Source organism: Ostrea edulis, chromosome 5 (assembly GCF_947568905.1).
Source record: "Ostrea edulis chromosome 5, xbOstEdul1.1, whole genome shotgun sequence".
Taxonomy (NCBI): Eukaryota; Metazoa; Mollusca; class Bivalvia; order Ostreida; family Ostreidae; genus Ostrea; species Ostrea edulis.
This window is the reverse complement of record NC_079168.1, coordinates 28,015,910-28,036,142: the sequence shown is the minus strand read 5'-3', so window position 1 is coordinate 28,036,142 and position 20,233 is coordinate 28,015,910. Positions and strand designations below refer to the sequence as shown.

At 36.7% G+C, this 20,233-nt stretch overlaps 2 protein-coding genes across 2 annotated transcripts in view; one reads left to right on the top strand and one right to left on the bottom strand.

Moving 5' to 3' along the window:
* The window catches only part of LOC125651962 (differentially expressed in FDCP 6-like), an 8,527-nt gene extending 462 nt beyond the window's left edge, over positions 1-8,065 (top strand). Inside the window, exon 2 of the mRNA XM_048880814.2 lies at positions 4,255-8,065. Coding sequence (XP_048736771.1) covers positions 4,255-4,473 — 219 coding nt within the window. The 3' untranslated portion in view covers positions 4,474-8,065. The remainder of the gene's footprint in view (positions 1-4,254) is intronic.
* Positions 8,066-10,776: 2,711 nt separating this feature from the next.
* On the bottom strand, positions 10,777-20,192 carry LOC125649568 (myeloid-derived growth factor-like). The gene is made up of 5 exons (XM_048877192.2): positions 20,002-20,192; positions 17,866-17,916; positions 17,336-17,479; positions 17,159-17,219; positions 10,777-13,096 (listed from the first exon to the last, which is right to left on the bottom strand). The coding sequence occupies exons 1-5, from the start codon at positions 20,131-20,133 to the stop codon at positions 13,020-13,022; spliced, it is 465 nt and encodes a 154-aa protein (XP_048733149.1). The 5' UTR covers positions 20,134-20,192; the 3' UTR covers positions 10,777-13,019.
* Positions 20,193-20,233: the final 41 nt, after the last annotated feature.

Here is a 20,233-nt window from a genome sequence, read left to right as displayed (position 1 = left end):
TTATTTTATGATATATAGTGTATGTAGTTATATCGAGAGATATTTTTACTAGGAGGGGTATGATACAGGAGATACCACCTGATACAGGATGACCCCACCCAATGGTCACCTGATACACGATGGCCCCACCCAATGTCTTCCCTCCTGAGAGACTTCTACCAGTCAGTGGCCTCCGTCAACAAGTTGACTATTCTGCCACATTAGGGTGTGTGCAAGTTAAAATTTTGTAAAACTTTTTTAAAAATTTCCTGCACACACTCATTATGTGTTTCAGAGTTCAGGGATTTTTTAGGATCTGTAAGGGGGCCGAAATAAGGCCCCATTCCCAATCCTAAATAGCAGGTATTTTTGCTTTGAAATTCCCAAACAATGAAAACAAATCAAGCAGGGTAGCCAAATTGTTCATAAATATTCTTCACAGGTCCACAATTACAAATTTTGCTTCAAAATTTTAAAGTAAACTTAATTTTTTGATCTCTGCTTATTTGAATCAGGTAAGCTTTGACCAAATTGAAAGTCAGAAGGAGCCCAATTATACCTTAAAGCACTCTGAATTGGGTTTTTCCCTATTTCTTTGTATGAAACATTTTTCCCAATTTCAAGCAAATGTCACTATTTTTCCCAGTTGGAAAGGCCCTGGCTGAGATTTGGCTCTGCTGAATATTTGGACTGACGCCTTCAACGAATCTCAGAGCAGTCCTTCATAATTCCTGTCTGGAAATTTACTTTCAGCGTCGGCCAGTTCTAGCAATTAATGTGCACTTAGGTGACACTGATATTCACTTCAAATAAGTGATTTGACTGTTAAACTAACTCTCAGTCAGAGTCTAATTGAAATTAGTTCCTATGATTTACTCATCTACTAGCGATAGTAGATGAGGGAATCATAGGATCTAATTTTTATAAGATTGAACTAACTCTCTATCACTATTAATTTTGCATTGCTTACCGTTTAAGTACATGTAAATTCCATAAAATAAACTATCACTAAATTTTCCATTCAAATGAAGACTTCCATGGCACAATATTTTATCTCCCGAAATTGGGTTCCTTTAGTTTGTTTTTAAAATTAACGATATACAAGTAGGTGTGAGGAGATACAAAGTATCAGTAATTAGATAAAACAAAAATTTAGTGACTATTTTCATTTTGGGATTTTCATACCTAGATGGTAAGCAATGCATAATTTCAAACACCTTGCTCATCTTTGATAGCAGTGTCACTCCTCTGCAGTTACTACAGTCTCTCGTGTCTTCTTTCTTTAAGATCTTCACAATTTAGCCCATTCTTCCACTTTTCTGGAATCTTTCCTCTTAGCAATGCCATAATATGTTGTACGGTTTGACCGTTAAGACGAGCGAAGCCCATTAAATTCTTGCAACATGACTTAGACATTTAATCCGCCTCTTCATTTAGCGTGGGATATATAGTGCAGTGGATGTAAACAGTTGCATTTTGATGTCATATTAGCTGCATTTTTTTTCTCTCTCTTTCCAAACCAAGCAATAATCAACAAAAACAAAATGCCCGAAGCTATGAGAAAGCTTGTCTGGAATTTAAAAACGTTTGTGGCACTTTCTAAACAATTCATTTTATTTACGGGGTTGTCAATGACGTAGACCACAGTGACGGCAACATTTTTCCAGAAGTATTATGGGTGATACTCATCTTTTTTCAGTAATGAAGAGCAAATCACATTACTCATATGTGTAATCATTGGAGCGAGCTCGTCGAGCTTCGCTCGCTATGAAGTTGAACAGGTCTCACTTGGACTGCTACTCCTAGTTACATATATTGTGTACATTCCCTGTTCCCCATCTCGTGCATCCTTTGGGGGCTACCATTGATCTGGTTGGGCTTTGGGGGCTAATTTTTGATCTGGTCGGGCTTTGGGGGCTACCATTGATCTGGTCGGGCTTTGGGGGCTACCATTGATCTGGTCGGGCTTTAGGGGCTACCATAGATCTGGTCAGGCTTTGGGGGCTACCGTATATCTGGTCAGGTTTTAGGGGCTACCATTGATCTGGTCGTGCTTTGGGGGCTACCATTGATCGGGTTGGGCTTTGGGGGCTACCATTGATTGAGTTGGGCATTGGGCTTCTCAAAGGCTTTGGCCCAACATCTTCATGCTGCTGTCTCCACTCCCACACTCCTTGGCCCCAGTGGTAGTTATCCCAGTGTGGTTTTAATTTCTAGTGTCTTAGGTTTTTGTAACATCGTTTTTTTGTGAATGAGATGTTAACCTAACCCCCACCCTGGAAGACCTGGGGTTTTCTGTTGGGGTCTCCTTCCTTTAGATGACAGCATCCCCAAGCTGACAAACTCCATTTGCCTGGATTTGGAATCGGAGTTTTCCTTCTCTTAAGGGGAATTATGACAACCCGGCCAATCATTAGCCTATGCGAAGTCAGCCTGGGGCTAAATGGTACTTCGTATGGATTTTTCATTTTATTTTTACCATTTCTCAATAGTTATTAAAGACAGTGTTTCTCAATCATTAGGAGCCATACAGGAATCATATTGTCTGTCCATCTGTGTGTCTGTCCATCTGTGCATCTGTCTGTCTGTGTGTCTGTTAACACTTTTGTTGTGATACAATAGCTCAAACAGTTTTCACTGTAACATTTTCAAGTTACAGAAAACACTTCAATAAGAGAAAGGCACATATAAATTATGGGGTTATGTTGCTTTGTCGTTCCGTCCACCTCCATGTACATGTATCTGTATGTATACTGGTATCTATCATGACATGATAACTCAATCGATTTTCATCAAAACAATTTCAACTTTTATACAGGAGTTTACCATAAAAGAAAGACACCTATTAATTAAGGCCCCGCATTGAACATCCTATAGGAATCACATCCGTCTGCCCATCATCCCTTTTATTATGACACAATATCGTGAATACTATCGATGACTTTCATTTTTGGAAACCTTATCTCTATCCCCTGGCTTGCCCTTCCTTCCTGTTACATGTGGTGCTGTAGACCAGTCACTGGAACTGACAGGTGAAAATGTCTGCCAGGGGATAAAGTTCCTGGGTTGATGTCTTGAAGGTGTGAAGACATTTAAGGAGGGAGGAATGTAGCGGTCAGCTGGGTTCGATTGCCGGTGGCCAGATAGCTCAGTTGGTAGAGCATCTGACTGGAGATTCAGGGGGCCTGAGTTTGAATCCTGGCCTGGTCCTTTGCATTTTCTTCCTTCCTGTTACACATGAATTATTGCATGCTTCACCGCTCAAGAGCTGCCAAAATATAGGTACTGCTGATACAAATACATGTGTAATATGATGCCAATATTGATTTTGTTTGTCAGTTTGACTTCCTACTTTTAAGTGAACTCTAAGTCGGGTCATCATTGGAGAGTGAGGTCACAAAGCTTAGTAAAATGCTACTGAATAGAGAAATTGTTAGTTTATCTTTACAACACCTCCATAATCGAAGATTGGGGTGAGTGGGTGGGTGGGTGGGGGTATATGTAGATTATGGCGTTTCTGTTAGTCTGCAAAATATCTAACCTTCAGTGGTCATAACTTTTGAATGGAAGGTAATGGGCTTTCATATTTCACATGTGAATTCTCTGTAACAAGACAGACCTTTCTTTTGGTACCAAAGTTTTTGGTCTTTTTATGCCCTTGAGATTGAAGATGGGGGAGGGGGGAGCATATTGTTTTTGTCCTTTCTGTCATCCTGTTTGAAACTTTAACCTTGCTAATAACTTTTGAACAGTAAGTACTAGACCCTTGATATTTCACATGAGTATTCCTTGTGACAAGACCTTTCAGTGGGTACCAACATTTTTGACTCTGACATTTACCTTGGAGTTTGACCTACTTTTTGAAAACTTTAACCTTGCTAATAACTTTTTGAACAGTAAATGCTAAAGATTTGATATTTCACATGGGCATTCCTTGTGACAAGACCTTTCCATGGGTACTAAACCTTTTGACCTTGACATTTGACCTACTTTTAAAAGATTTGACATTGGTCATAACTTCTAAATGGTAAATATTAGAGCTTACATATTACATATGAGCATTTCTTATGACAAGATCTTTCTACTGGTACCAAGATATTTGTCCTTGTGACCTTGGCCATCTTTGGAATTGACCATTATTGGAGGCATTTGTGTTTCACAAACACATCTTGTTTTATTTGAGTTTGACTTACTTTTGAAAACTTTAACCTTGGCCATTATCAGCTTTGCTGCAATCAGTATTTCACAAACACGTCTTGTTATCTTTCATTGTAGACTGCAGTAAAGACTATCCCGCTATCTAATGCTGAAATCTCAGAAACAGACATAGACAAGAAAGACCACGCCTTTAGGATAAAACCGAAGGACAATGGTCGTACCTTCTACATTCAGGCACAGAATGAAAATATTCAGAATGATTGGATGCAAGCAATTTGCTTTGCAAAGGCAGCAGGGCATCAAGGGGATATATCTCAGGCATGTACGATACAGTGATCTCGGACAGCAGAAAAGAGAAACTACAAAATCGGTACGAAATTGTCAATGCCCTCCTCTCCCTCAAAGCTGCAAAATCAGGAGTAAAACAAATTTTGTTATGTCTGTGTGGTTTTAGGATCAAACAAGGATTGTTTTTGCTACAAGACAATAGTCCTAAGTATAAATAGTATTCTGAGAATAACTAATTAGAATGAGTGTTGTCATTCATTATGATATTTTTATGAACTTTTTGATTTTAATTTTTTTTTTAATTTATGGGTATTTGGGCATGTATAGTGTTTTGGTTTTTTTTTTTTTTAAAAGTCAAAACATTTAGTATTCAACAGATAATACTTTTGCAGCAATGTTTTCTGGGGGATTTTAAGTTTTAATTTAAGCCAGAAATTCAAAGTATTTTTTATTAATTTCCTGATCGAAGTTCACAAGTCTGCAATTAATATTGTGTTTTTGTTTTTTTTTGACTGATTTTAGTCTAGACCCTGTACCCTGTAGGTATCTCTGAGGAGATCACAATTAATATTATTAACAATTACCGGTATACAAATTCAGCTTTTTATTTTTGATGTTGTACACAATATTACATTTATTATTAACTTGTAGTTTTGTTAATATTACTTATGATATTGACCAGAACCCTGAACCAAACATTTAATTATCAGTTTCGTCCTACTCTTTCCAATTTTTTTCTTTTGGGTTTTAGTTTTAGTCATATTCTTCATTATTCTTTAGATTTTATATCAATTTTTATTCCATTCTTCATTAATCGTCGGATTTTATTGCTTTGAACTGTATTGCCTTTGTCGGATATATAAGAAGTTTCAGTGAATAAGAAATTGTAACCAAATTGATTTTGATTGATATGTATATCTAAAATGGAAATGCATGTCTGTACAAAATATCTGCAAGATGAAAAATGACACAAACAATGACCCAAACAATGACACAAGGTCTTAAAGAGTTTTTTGGAATTACCATTTTTAATGAATTTCATTTTCGAAAATACATGAGGGCATGAACTCCGATACTTTACACCAGCAGTGCATTAGCACTTCACGAAAAGTATGCTCGCGTGAAACGTTGCTGTTGAAACCCTCACGCATTTTCAAAAATGTGAAAATTATTATGTTTTTTATAGTTGCATTTTACTTTCATTTCTGGGTAAAATATTCCCAGTCGTTGTAATTGTCGTGCTATATATTTATCAAGATTCATACGCACATTGTGCACATTCATGAGGGAAAAATGACTATCATTTGAATTGGTAAAGATATCAAAGGTAAAAACATTGAAAATGTAAATATTGTATAACAAAGTTGCAGTCTGTAGAATTTCAGTTGTCAGAATTTTATTTTCACTTTGATTTTGCAATGTTAATATTTTGGTTTGCATGTATCTTATCATTATAAGCTTGGAAGATAGACTATAACTTAGTATATAACTTAATAATTAGTGTAATCCGGATGAAGTGCAATCTGAAATTTGTGTAAACTACACATTTTGGCACCAAAATCATGTTCAGGATTGCATTGCATTTGGTCATAATGGCTGACTTGCTTTTAAAACATGGATGTAAATATAAATATCAGCAATATTTGTTTATTCATTTCCAAGACCATTGCCTAGCTGAGTAGCTCAGTAGGTTAGCACATCAACTGCTGAACTGTAGATCACAGATTCAAGTCCAGCAGTGATTTTAATAAATTATTTTTAGATTGCTTTCAACTAAAATGGCATTTTTTGATGAAATAGAGTAAATTTGAATATTTTCTATTTCAAAATACTGGACATATCCTCCACTTTTCATCCATATCAAATTTCTGTGGTGTGGCATTCCTCCTTAAAGATATTAAGATAAACGGGTGGCATATATATTGATCTACTGGCGTTCACTATTCATCCTTTGTGTTGCCTGTATTCTGGGATCAGTCCAGTTACGTACAATTAATATACTGTATTCACCACTAAACCATTGTAGAATCAGTTGTGTAGTTTTACGATATACATAGTCAGAAAAATTCAGATGATTTAGGATATGTTTGTGTGTATGTCTTCTGAGCAGCTAATGTAGAAGAATATGGTGACGGTTGTGGTTTTCACGCCTATACATTGGGATGTTCTTATTTCACTGTTTTAAGGCCATTAAATAATTTTTTTTTATGAATTATGAAAAAAATAATGATTTCGGGTTGTCTTTTTGGGAGAAAATTCTGCACCTGTATGTATATAAAACCTGTAGAATATAGCTTCCATTTGCCACAAGAAAAAAGTGCTTTTGTCAGTCGTGAATTTATTTTCATTTACCGTTTGTTTTATCTTTTTATCATATGACGGGAATAAGATTTATGTATGTGATACAGAAGTGTGATTTTTTTTTCTGGACAGAACACCAGAAGAGGAATTCTTCTTATTCAAATGTAGTTCCCTTTGTCTAAATAAAAACAGATGTGTTATTTCAAATATCTGGAGCGATATTTTTGTGGAGGTGTCATGCACTTTGTTATTGTCAGCCCCTATCTAGACTATAGCTGTCAATTTTATCTCACCGTTTCAAACTTTTGTTGTTGACAACCTGCGCAAATTGTTTTTGTTGTGATTATCCTGTTTCTGTTCTCATTGGTTAGGAATTTTTGGTTGGCATTTTGTATTTTACCACTATTTAGGCTAATGTACAAAGTTATTCCCCTTTAATGAAGAAATACAATTCATGTAATGTATTACTTTTGTCAGTTATAATTTTGGTAGAAATTTGTAAAAATGAATTTTTTTTAACGTAATTGAGGCTGATGTGATAAAGCGTTGCATCACTGATGTAAATAGATTTTATTTGTTAACATGAAGGGAAATTTTCTTTGAAAACAAAATGGATAAGAAGCCACTGTGAATTATCCATCAGTTAGAATTTCTTTATAAGCATGTATCAGATAAAGACTTGTAAATAACCAATTGTGCAAGTGTGACTGCATGTACAAACATTTTTAAAAAATACTTTTTCTTTTAGATCCTTTACATTCAGGCCCCATGACCATAAACTAAAAATAGACTTTAGTCAAATTTTCCAATTGATTTAATTCATAAATATTGATAATCTATAAAACAATAAGATTCATATTGGGATACAAAATATCAATTCTGACTTAAGTTTATTCTCTGTTTGTGGTCCTGGGGCCAGTTCTCTCTTACTTCATTACCCATATAGGTCACTAATTACTAATTCAGTCCAACACACAAAAGTTTCCCATTCCTCTGCTATTTTGTTGTTAATTGTCTTTTCCGTTCTGTACAATGCATTTATCTTTAGAAATGTGTACATGTAGTTACTGACCATAGACTGACCATAGTAATTTATTGTATACAGATTATTTAAGAGTAGGGTTTGATGTTTCAACTTTTGGGGAAAAATATTCCTGTTCTCTCTACAAAGCTACACACAAGTGAAAGCTGTGATATATTTTGTTTTTGTGTATTTTAAATAGATTTTATCTATTGGCATGTTTTTATATTAAACGACATGCATTATTTCTGTTGTGCAAAAGATTTGTAACTATTGTTATCATCTTGTATTGCTATTTAAATAAACAAGGAAGACTAATTGTTTGGGGGTTTACTTTGAACAAGTTTGAGTCATTTTTTTTATAGTCCATCCATTTTACTTGGTAAGAAGTGTTTGGTGTCAATACAAACATTCTCATGATTTTACTTCACAAGACATGTGTGGTATCAGTACAAACATTTACTTGTAGTATCTTCATAATATTGATGATATAGAGAAGGAATTATTGAAATAGAGGCATAATGATCTCTGAACTGTCACAGAAGACAACAAATCTAAATATCTATTTACTTTCAATTTAGTATCAATAGCACTAAAGAAGATGTTATGTAAGTGTTTTACATATAAACACTATATACCAAGTTTGGCCCCGCCCTGGGGTCAAAACCCCTACTCCGGGGATCATGAAATTTACAATTTGGGTACAGGCCTTCCTGCTCTACATCACTATGCATTTAGTTTTTCTTACTTGTGTACAGTTCTAGAGATTTTTGAAAATTGGTCAATTTTGGGCAGTTTTTGCCCCGCCCCTAAGGCCCTAGGGGTGCAGGAATCCTGAAATTTACAATTTATGTTCCCCTTGTCCCAATGATGCTTCATACCAAATGTGAAAAGAATTGGAATGATTAGTTATCAAGAAGTTAAAAATGTCTATTGTTCACACATTTAATAACTGGCCATTTTGGCCTCACCCCGATACCAAAACCCAACTCCTGGGATCATCAAATTTACAATTTTGGTAAAGGATGACCTGTTCTTTCTAAATATCTATTTACTTTCAATTTAGTATCAATAGCACTAAAAAAGATGTTATATAAAAGTTTTACACATAAACACTATACCAAGAGTAAACTCAGGTGACCTAAAAATCTTAAAATTATCTCTTGAACTATTTAAGCTAGGGCTTACATATTTTCTATATACTTTTTTTACGGCAAGACCTTTTATGTGATGCAATGGTGTGTGTGATCTTGACCTGGAAGTTTGACCTACATATTATAAAAATCTGACCTATTCAATATGTTCTGACCTATATAAGATACATATTGCATATTTTGTATTTGATTTTTTTTTATGACAAGGCCTTTCATTTCATATCATATGCACGAGTATGAAAACGTGCTCAAAAAAGTTTTATAACCTCCAGGCCAGAAATAAAGTATTCATTCTGAGTTAAAACAGAATACTCAATCTGAACCAGGAACAAATTAAATATTCCTATAAACAATAAAATGCTTTCTTTGTTGTTTTATTGGGTGATGAGGGTAGCAAGCATTGCAAAAAAAATTCATAAACCAGGTTAGGCAAATTTGTTTTATAACCCATGTTAGCGGGTTATGCAAATTTTTCTGCAATAATTGCTACTTTCATCACCTGATAAAACAACAAAGAAAAACGTTTTATTGTAAACTTTATATTTTTATGTATTTGATAAAAATATAAACTAGATTTAAGTACCGAAATATATTGTCCCATTCATTACTTTAAACGAAAGAGCCCGTGCACCCTTTGACCTTGATAACACGCCATATTTGGTAAAGATTACACAAACAGGTGGTACTAAAAAACCGGATCGAACTAGCTTACAACAAACATGCATTTATTGTTGCAGATGGAGGCAATGTTGTCAATTTCTTAAAGAAATATAAGATAAAAGATTCAGAGAATGTAAATATTCTATGTTAGAACAGAACACACACAATCTGAATCAGGACAGAACACACACAATCTGAATTAGAACAGAACAAAACACAATCTGAATCAGAACAGAATACACACAATCTGAATTAGAACAGAACACACAATCTGAATCAGAACAGAACACACAATCTGAATTAGAACAGAATATACAATCTGAATTAGAACAGAACACACAATCTGAATTAGAACAGAATATACAATCTGAATTAGAACAGAATATACAATCTGAATTAGAACAGAACAAAACACAATCTGAATCAGAACAGAACAAAACACAATCTGAATCAGAACAGAATATACAATCTGAATTAGAACAGAATATACAATCTGAATCAGAACAGAACACACAATCTGAATCAGAACAGAACACACAATCTGAATCAGAACAGAACAAGCAATCTGAATCAGAAGAGAACACACAATCTGAATCAGAACAGAACAAAACACAATCTGAATCAGAAGAGAACACACAATCTGAATCAGAACAGAACAAAACACAATCAGAACAGAACAAAACACAATCTGAATCAGAACAGAACAAAACACAATCTGAATTAGAACAGAACACACAATCTGAATCAGAACAGAACACACAATCTGAATCAGAACAGAACACACAATCTGAATTAGAACAGAATATACAATCTGAATTAGAACAGAACACACAATCTGAATTAGAACAGAATATACAATCTGAATTAGAACAGAACAAAACACAATCTGAATCAGAACAGAACACACAATCTGAATCAGAACAGAATATACAATCTGAATTAGAACAGAACACACAATCTGAATCAGAACAGAACACACAATCTGAATTAGAACAAAACACAATCTGAATCAGAACAGAACACACAATCTGAATTAGAACAGAACACACAATCTGAATTAGAACAGAACACACAATCTGAATTAGAACATAACACACAATCTGAATTAGAACAGAATACACAATCTGAATTGGAATAGTTCACAGTGTCACCTCTGATCTTTTTCAGTTGTTATAAACACATGTACCTTGGTTTGATATAATTTCAAACAAAAGATATGATAAATAATATCCTTTTTATTATCCCTTTTATGCATTTATACATATACAATGATAAATTTTGTATAAATGAGAAAATTTAGCAATATACAAGAATGTTAAACGTGAAACTGTGGCTGACAAACTTGCAACTAGACACAATACACATTCAATAGCTTCGAAGTCACTGACACTTTTCATTCACAAGCACACTAAACACATTGTATGGATTAAGTTTGAAAAGCAGAAATAGACTAGCTTATTAAACAGACATTAACTGAGAACAATAATAACACCGCACCTGGACTACGCTTATCTAGGAACAATAACTAGGGTACATAACGGTTACTTGTATATTGATTGTATAGCTTTGTCACATTCTTCCACATTTACTCTTTAATTTTTAACTTAATTTTGAATTCCTCCCCTTTGATCAGTTGTTGGTCCGCACACACCATCTGATCATAATTCAGAAACAAGCCTCGTGTTTGGTATCCTATATCATTTCCGTTGAAAAAGAAAAATATGTCATTACATTGCAATCTTTTTGACTTCAACTATTATCATTTTTTCCTTTAAATGGCTGTGAAATACACCTATTCATATTTATGACCTCTGACCCTTCCATTACACAATCCTAATATGTGACCTTGAATTTCAATAAACAATAATCATTAAAAGTTCACATTCCCTCAGATCTTTAGTAAGTTTATTCTATCTATTACAAATGTAGGATGTTGTTGCAGGACTAGATTATTGATTTTTTTCTCCCATTAACCTTGACCTTATCTAACTGACCAATGCTTGACCTAGTATCTTCAAATAATGTGACCCTGACATAATTTGCAGGAAGACATAAAAGTTTTACATATCAAGACCCTTAGACTGAAGGTACACAAAAACATCACATAAAATCAATCGCACTGCAAGACAAAAAAGGGAAAAAAATGCCACTCATGTAAAAATCTGTGAAATCCGCTGGTTTTATGTTAAATACAGCAGTTTAAAGTCATCACTGATGATCAAATCATATTACACATTTAATGATTGATTGACAACAGATTTTATCACAAAGTCTTCTGCAAAATTAATTTACCTAAACTGAGTCTTGATTGTACAAACATTTCTAGACAGCAGTACCTCTCATAGCTCCTGATAGATATTTATTGACACATGTACAAGCGTTTTAAGACAGTCACGCCTTTCATATCTAATCACATTACCATTTAACTCGTCAATCATACAATGTAATTAAAAATTACACTTAATCTATTCTATGAATAACCCACAACACTGGTAATCTGTAAATAATGCACCAAATTTAGGTTTACCCTTACTTTAATAAAAATAAAGAATATATGATTATGTTCATGTCCTACATCATTCAATACTTATGAAATGAATCACATAATGTACTCATCATTTGGAAGCCAGAATGCAACTCGAGTTACTTAACACTACACATGTACACATAAATCAAGTGTATGCACCAACAGGAATGATTACATCCAACATTTCTACTAGACATCCTTACAGGATGGATTAAATACAAGCATCAAATCGTTACAGAAGAAATTGTCAGCAGCGATGCTTGTAAAGGTTGTGTTTAGAATCGTTACATAAGAAATTGTAACAACAGCTGTGTTAGAGAAGAAATTGTCAGCAGAAATGCGTGTACAAGCTGTGTTTTGTGACTGATGTTTTGAATTAATGCTATGTAAACAAACATCTTCAGCTACTACTTTCCTTAAAACTTTTGATTGTGCTAATTAACAAAAAGTCTTATTTTAACAATCAAACTGTATACTGGTATGTAAGGGTTACATTTTAACCTCCCCCAGATATAGTGATAAAATTGAGATAACTCTGTCTAGTTAAAAATTATGCCCTGTCTTTAAATTTGCCCACCAATAACAAGGGCAAAAATAAAACGAACAATTACAATTGCAATTACAATTCAGAGCCTGATGAACACTTGAGGTTTACAACATTGGAAACCTACTGCAAATCATACTTTACATCTTTCAATAATTTTGTCTATTTGTTAAGATAGTACTTAAGAATCTTGGTGCAGTCTACATTCTTCTGAAGAAAAACTCTAGTAAATCGATGCTGCCTTTGTCCTTCATCATAAATAAATTCTTTCTATGATTTTTTTGGGGGGGTACAAAGATGAAACATGTGTTGAAGGACTGAATCAAAATTTGAAACATTTGAACTCTTTGTAGACTTCCGACTGCGAGAAGTTTTGATGGGACTGGATTATAACTCGGACTTTCCCCTCCGGGCATAGAGCACGACTTTGTCCAACTGTGAGTGGAATTTCCCTGTCTCGGTAACTAAAATGTAAGGACAAAAAATAAACATTTGACATCTCTTATGGAATTCGTTATGCACTCAAAACAATAAAGTCTGACTGGAGGACATTTAATAAATCACATTATACTCTGACAAATTTTACTGTCAGAAAGAGAGCTCATCATTGCACATGTCACTGTAATAAAGCACAGGAGCCTGAAGTTGGATTGATAAAATTGAAATAAAAATCCGAAAAAAAAATATCCAACCTGAAAGTAAAAAATCTTTTATCAGAAGTCGGTGGACTTTTTGTTCGGATTGGATAATTTTTTTCTGGATTTTTATTTCAATTTTATCAATAAAACTTCTGATTCCTGTGAAGAAAGAGAGCTTTTATGTCCTTTATTAAATCACTTTCCCATCACATGCTCCCTACTAACTTGTAATTCAATCTTATCATATACCCATCAATGTTTCGTTTTTTGATACTGTGGATTTCAGAGAGTTTGATCTGGTTTTCTGGATAATCACAATGGTTTTCTGATTCCGTATCAGTATCCTCTGAAACTGATGTCACAATGCATCAACACGTTTTTTGTGGAAATAATGATTGCGTCACAAACAAAACTGCGTACACAAAATATAATTTCACTGGATGTCTGTGTTTTTGATAATTTGGATTAAATCTATTATTTTATAAATGTAGATTTAAAATGCATAAGGGGTATATCATAAATTTATCATTAATACAGTGACTTGATCCGAAGAGTTGGATCACGTCTCGTTGACAGGCGCGGATCATCAGATCAAACTTGATACTTTGCGTCTATTGAGATCTGATGATCCGTGCCTGTCCACTCGACATGATCCAACTCTTCGGATCAAGTTACTGTATAATAATATATATACATCTTCAAGTTGTTCAATATGAATTTCCAGTCCCTATCTGAAGCCCTCATCATGGCTATTTTAGCCCTCACCCCCTAAATCTATTCCTTCCTTATCGCCCCCATTTCTTACCTCAAACTATTTTACTAAATTGAATTCCTTAAAACCTTATCATTTGCTATCTCCTTCTTATTTTTTCCAGTAATAAACATTTTTTATTTAAAGCCCTATTTAGCCCACATATTTCCCAACCAATTACCATTTCCTATTCCATGCCCCATTTTAGCACCCCTCCCTTTCCCTTCTTGCCTATTTCATTTTTATTTTCAGTTTTAGCTTCCCCTGTATTTACCACTAATAAAAATTCCTCCTTATTCACTTAAAAGCGAGTCAAAGGTATTTCGGATGAGACCTTAAACAAGAGGCCCATGGGCTACATCGGTCACCTGAGTCACCTTGGCTTATATCTAAAGATTTTTCCTAGTATATATTCGCATGTAAAACTTTGATCCCTATTGTGGCCCCAACCTACTCCCGGGGACCATGATTTTAACAAACTTGAACCTGCACTATGTCAGGAAGCTTTCATGTAAATTTCAGCTCTTCTGGCCCAGTGGTTCTTGAGAAGATTTTTAAATGATTCCCACCCTATTTTTGCATTTTTGTCATTATCTCCCCTTTGAAAGGGACATGGCCCTTCATTTGAACAAACTTGAAAGCCCTTCACCCAAGGATGCTTTTGGCCAAGTTTGGTTATAATTGGCCTAGTGGTTCTGGAGAAGAAGTCGATAATGTAAAAAGTTTACAGACAGACAAACAGACAGACAGCCAGATATACGACGGACAGACGATGAACAACAGGCGATCAGAAAAGCTCACTTGAGCTTTCAACTCAGGTGAGCTAAAAATCACGGTCTCCTACCATAGCAGATGTAAGTATGATAAAGGCCCTCACTACTACATGTGCAGCCCTGAAGAACATTCAGTTGGCAACATCTCAGTAGGAATAAAAAATTGTCAAAGGGACATTACAACAAATTTTTACTGGTGTGTCTTCAAACTTTTTCTATCCCTCCTCCTTTCCCATCCCTCTTCCCACACAACATCCACAAATTATCCCTCCACCAACTTTCTCCAGTTTTTTCCCTCACACCCACACCTTACCCCTCCTCCCACTTCCTTCAGTTTCCTCCCTCATACAACACCCACAACTTATCCCCCTCCCGTTTCCTCCAGTTTCCTCCCTCACACAACACTCACAACTTATCCCCCTCCCACTTCCTCCAGTTTCCTCCCTCACACAACATCCACAACTTATCTCTCCTCCCACTTCCACCAGTTTCCTCCCTCACACAACATCCACAACTTATCCCCCTCCCACTTCCTCCAGTTTCCTCCCCCACACAACATCCAAAACTTATCCCTCCTCCTACTTCCTCCAGTTTCCTCCCTCACACAACACCCACAACTTATCCCTCCTCCTACTTCCACCAGTTTCCTCCCTCACACAACACCAACAACTTATGCCCCTCCCATTTCCTCCAGTTTCCTCCCTAATACAACACCCACAACTTATCTCCCTCCCACTTCCTCCAGTTACCTCCCTCACACAACACCCACAACTTATCCCTCTCCCACTTCCTCCAGTTTCCTCCCTCATACAACACCCACAATTTATCCCCCTCCTACTTCCTCTAGTTTCCTCCCTCACACAACATCCACAACTTATCCCTCCTCCTACTTCCTCCAGTTTCCTCCCTCACACAACACCCACAACTTATCCCTCCTCCTACTTCCACCAGTTTCCTCCCTCACACAACACCAACAACTTATGCCCCTCCCATTTCCTCCAGTTTCCTCCCTAATACAACACCCACAACTTATCTCCCTCCCACTTCCTCCAGTTACCTCCCTCACACAACACCCACAACTTATCCCTCCTCCTACTTCCACCAGTTTCCTCCCTCACACAACACCCACAATTTATCCCCCTCCTACTTCCTCTAGTTTCCTCCCTCACACAACATCCACAACTTATCCCTCCTCCTACTTCCTCCAGTTTCCTCCCTCACACAACACCCACAACTTATCCCTCCTCCTACTTCCACCAGTTTCCTCCCTCACACAACACCCACAACTTATCCCCCTCCCATTTCCTCCAGTTTCCTCCCTCATACAACACCCACAACTTATCCCCCTCCTACTTCCTCCAGTTTCCTCCCTCACACAACATCCACAACTTATCTCTCCTCCTACTTCCTCCAGTTTCCTCCCTCACACAACACCCACAACTTATCCCCCTCCCATTTCCTCCAGTTTCCTCCCTAATACAACACCCACAACTTATCCCCCTCCCACCAGTTTCCTCCCTCACACAACACCCACAACTTATCCCTCCTCCCACTTCCTCCAGTTTCCTCCCTCATACAACACCCACAATTTATCCCCCTCCTACTTCCTCCAGTTTCCTCCCTCACACAACACTCACAACTTATCCCCCTCCTATTTCCTCCAGTTTCCTCCCTCATACAACACCCACAATTTATCCCCCTCCTACTTCCTCTAGTTTCCTCCCTCACACAACACTCACAACTTATCCCCCTCCCACTTCCTCCAGTTTCCTCCCTCATACAACACCCACAATTTATCCCCCTCCTACTTCCTCCAGTTTCCTCCCTCACACAACACTCACAACTTATCCCCCTCCTATTTCCTCCAGTTTCCTCCCTCATACAACACCCACAATTTATCCCCCTCCTACTTCCTCTAGTTTCCTCCCTCACACAACACTCACAACTTATCCCCCTCCCATTTCCTCCAGTTTCCTCCCTCATACAACACCCACAACTTATCCCTCCTCCCACTTCCTCCAGTTTCCTCCCTCACACAACACCCACAACTTATCCCTCCTCCCACTTCCTCCAGTTTCCTCCCTCATACAACACCCACAATTTATCCCCCTCCTACTTCCTCCAGTTTCCTCCCTCATACAACACTCACAACTTATCCAATCCAATTTCCTCCAGTTTCCTCCCTAATACAACACTCACAACTTATCCCTCCTCCTACTTCCTCCAGTTTCCTCCCTAATACAACACTCACAACTTATCCCTCCTCCTACTTCCTCCAGTTTCCTCCCTAATACAACACCCACACCTTATCCCTGTACATGTCTTCATCCCCAGTAACGATAAATCAGGAACAGGAATACATACTTTGATTGGCAGCCTTGTCAAATTTGTATTCCTCGGACTTCAGCGGAGTCATGTCAGGCCCCTGTGAATAACAGGTAAATTCATGTATTCTACTAAAACGTTTCCCAGTATAAAAAAAACATTTCAAATGATCAACTGCATAATAAATTTGACAGACATTTGTCTCTGGATGCTTACATAGACCTCCCCCTCTACAGTTGGTATTCCTGTGACTTCCATTTTAAAGGCTTGGAAGAAGAGGTAGGAGTGACCACTGGGGCGTTCTACAGAACAGCTGAAATCCCGGCCGTCCTCACTTTTGACCATTCCCATTGTCCACTCCTACAAAATAGACATAACTAATGTTAAATCAGACATTTGTGAATGTCAGCAACAGGTAAATATTTGTAACAGAAAGCACCACATGATTTCTCTTAGAGCTCTGTATTCCCGTGCCACAGCAGTGTTTGCAAATCAGGGTTTCATGTTAAACATTGACAAGTGCAATTAATTCTAAACACCAAAATCAGCATATATACTTGTATCATAAATGCACCATCTCAAGCTAGAAAGCCTTTAAATGTGGTTGACCTAGTCAATCAATCAATGATTTTCATCAATTCATACTTTACAAACAAAATTATATATATGCTCTGCTTATCATTGAGTTGATCATCTTTGAATTTCGACATGATATAAAAAAAAAAAATATATATATATATATATACCTCATTGGTTCCACCCTGTGCTTGATATGAAAATTTGCATGTGATTCCATCCTGATAAAAAAAATACATATATAGGATCATTGTTTGCATGACACAACTGATGTAGATTATCACAGACGACTAAAATAATGCCAGCACTGTCAATAGAACCCCAACTGTGTAAATCCGATTTAAGGGGGAGGGGCATTCATTCACACATTCTACTGAGAGAGAGAGAGTGAGAGAGAAAAGTAGAATGTAAAATTTGGAAATCAAGTTCTGAATTGGTATACACTGTGCATATGATATCAAACAAACAAATTTATTTCATTTCCAGTTTTGCTTCCTAAATTGAAAAGAAAAGAAAGACGTAGAAGGTAGGACTGAAATGATTCACCGAAATATCGATACTGTTCAATAGAAATGCTTGATTCATTGCCTCAATTTTCAGTTCGATACGTTTATTACAAATGGGTTCAGTAAAATACATCAGGCTCAGCCTGTGCTCATTATTTTTACCTGCATGAGGGACAAAATATAGCATTGACTAACCTTCAGACTGTTGTTTGCCTCAAGTCTGACGAAAATAATAATGAACTTTATCAGTTTAAACTATAGAACCACAGGCATTTTACCGTTTGGCAGTTTGGGAACACTTTGCTTTTAAAATCATGATTTTGAATCTTGGTAATTAAATTTTTCTTCAGTAAATTGTATCGTATAGAAAGTATTAAATCATGGCATATAAAAAGTATTGCAAAATGTATTGTATCGTGAAGGGTAGCGTTAAATCTAAAGCAAACTAGCATGGCGCCGCGCCATGCCCTTTTTGGCTGGCGCCATGCCCTTTTTAATTGCACCATGCCCTTTTTTCTCTATAAGATTTTTAAAAATATTTCTTAATATAAACAATTGTTCTTTATTTCACAAGGTTGATTGAAAAGTTTAAAATCAAGGCAGGAGGTATTAACTTTTAAAGAGGCTAAATTATTATTTTATTACTATTATAGTATGATACAATGAAAGCGCCCCGAAATTGTCTTGCCGCGACGAAAAGTGCCCTTTTTAGCACATGATGTGTGTGCCCTCTCTAGATCCTAGATTTAACACTAGAAGGGGGCATATCGTTTCAGCCCTAGTAGAGGGTACTTAGCCCCGCCCCCTTCTCCTGTCTTCCCCTCCCACATGTTCCATTCTCTTGTCCCTTATCAGGGTCCACTAGGGTAGGTGGTCCTATCAAGTCTAGCCTACTTTAGCCCTTCCTTAATTCAAAACCTGGATCTGCCCACTGATTTACACACAATGTGCTATAAAATTTTGAATATTGCCACAGATGAATATTGGTCTGGATAGTATATTGGCAGTGGTAGAACCTGATGAGTAATATTAATGTAAGTTTTCTGTTTGATTCCCTACAGTAATATTATTACATTGAAGCAAAGGAGTCTCTCCTTCCCCTGTGGCAGACAGGTTTGATCTTTGGTGCCAGATGAGTTGGTAGAACATCTGACTAGAAATTCAGGGGCCAAGGTTCAAATCCCCAGTCTGGTTTGGTAGACCAGCCCCTGGAACTCACAGGTAAAAATGCCTGCCAGGAAAAAAATATCCTACAGGTTATTTGCATGTCGTCAAAGTGTGAAGACATTTATGGAGGGAAGAATGTGGCAGTCAGACGACCTCAATCACCAGTGGCCGGATTACTCAGTTGGTAGTGCACCTGAGTAGTGATTGAGTGGGCTCAGGTTCGAATCCCGCTGTTGCAGATTGTGCAGTGGATGACTATAATTCACAAGTCCACAATCTTTATTTATCAATTCAACTGAGTTGATGCCTCTGGGTTCAAAGACTATCAAAGGAGGAATGTGAAATGGTTGATTGACAGATGGACTGAAAAATCCAACTTGGTTAGATCGAGACAGCAGTACATTTATAGTCTAAGGATCCTGTGGTTTCAGTCCCTGTTTAGTGTTTGAAATGAACTATTCCTACACATGAATATGTAAGATTATTGAAGATAGCCACTCATGTTTTGAGCCATGCAACCCTATTTAAGTAACTATAGCATACATACATAAGAATGTAACACCCCCCTTTTTCTCCAGTTAAAGGGAGGTTACTCTTACAACTTAATCAATATTTCGTGTTTTCCCCACATACCCAATCCTTCTCAAACGACAGCAGTGCACCTCCTGGCTTCACATTAAAGTTGGCCACCTGAATCTGGTCCTCGTTCATTTCGAAACACCTGACAGCGGCAACAACGGACAATATCACAAGAAATCGCTGCATTTTCACTTCTACAAGTCTTCTACTGTTTACAACGCGATCGGAAGTGCCTTCCGAGTGTGCCACGAGGACCAATGAAAATTACGTCAACTTTGACTCGAAG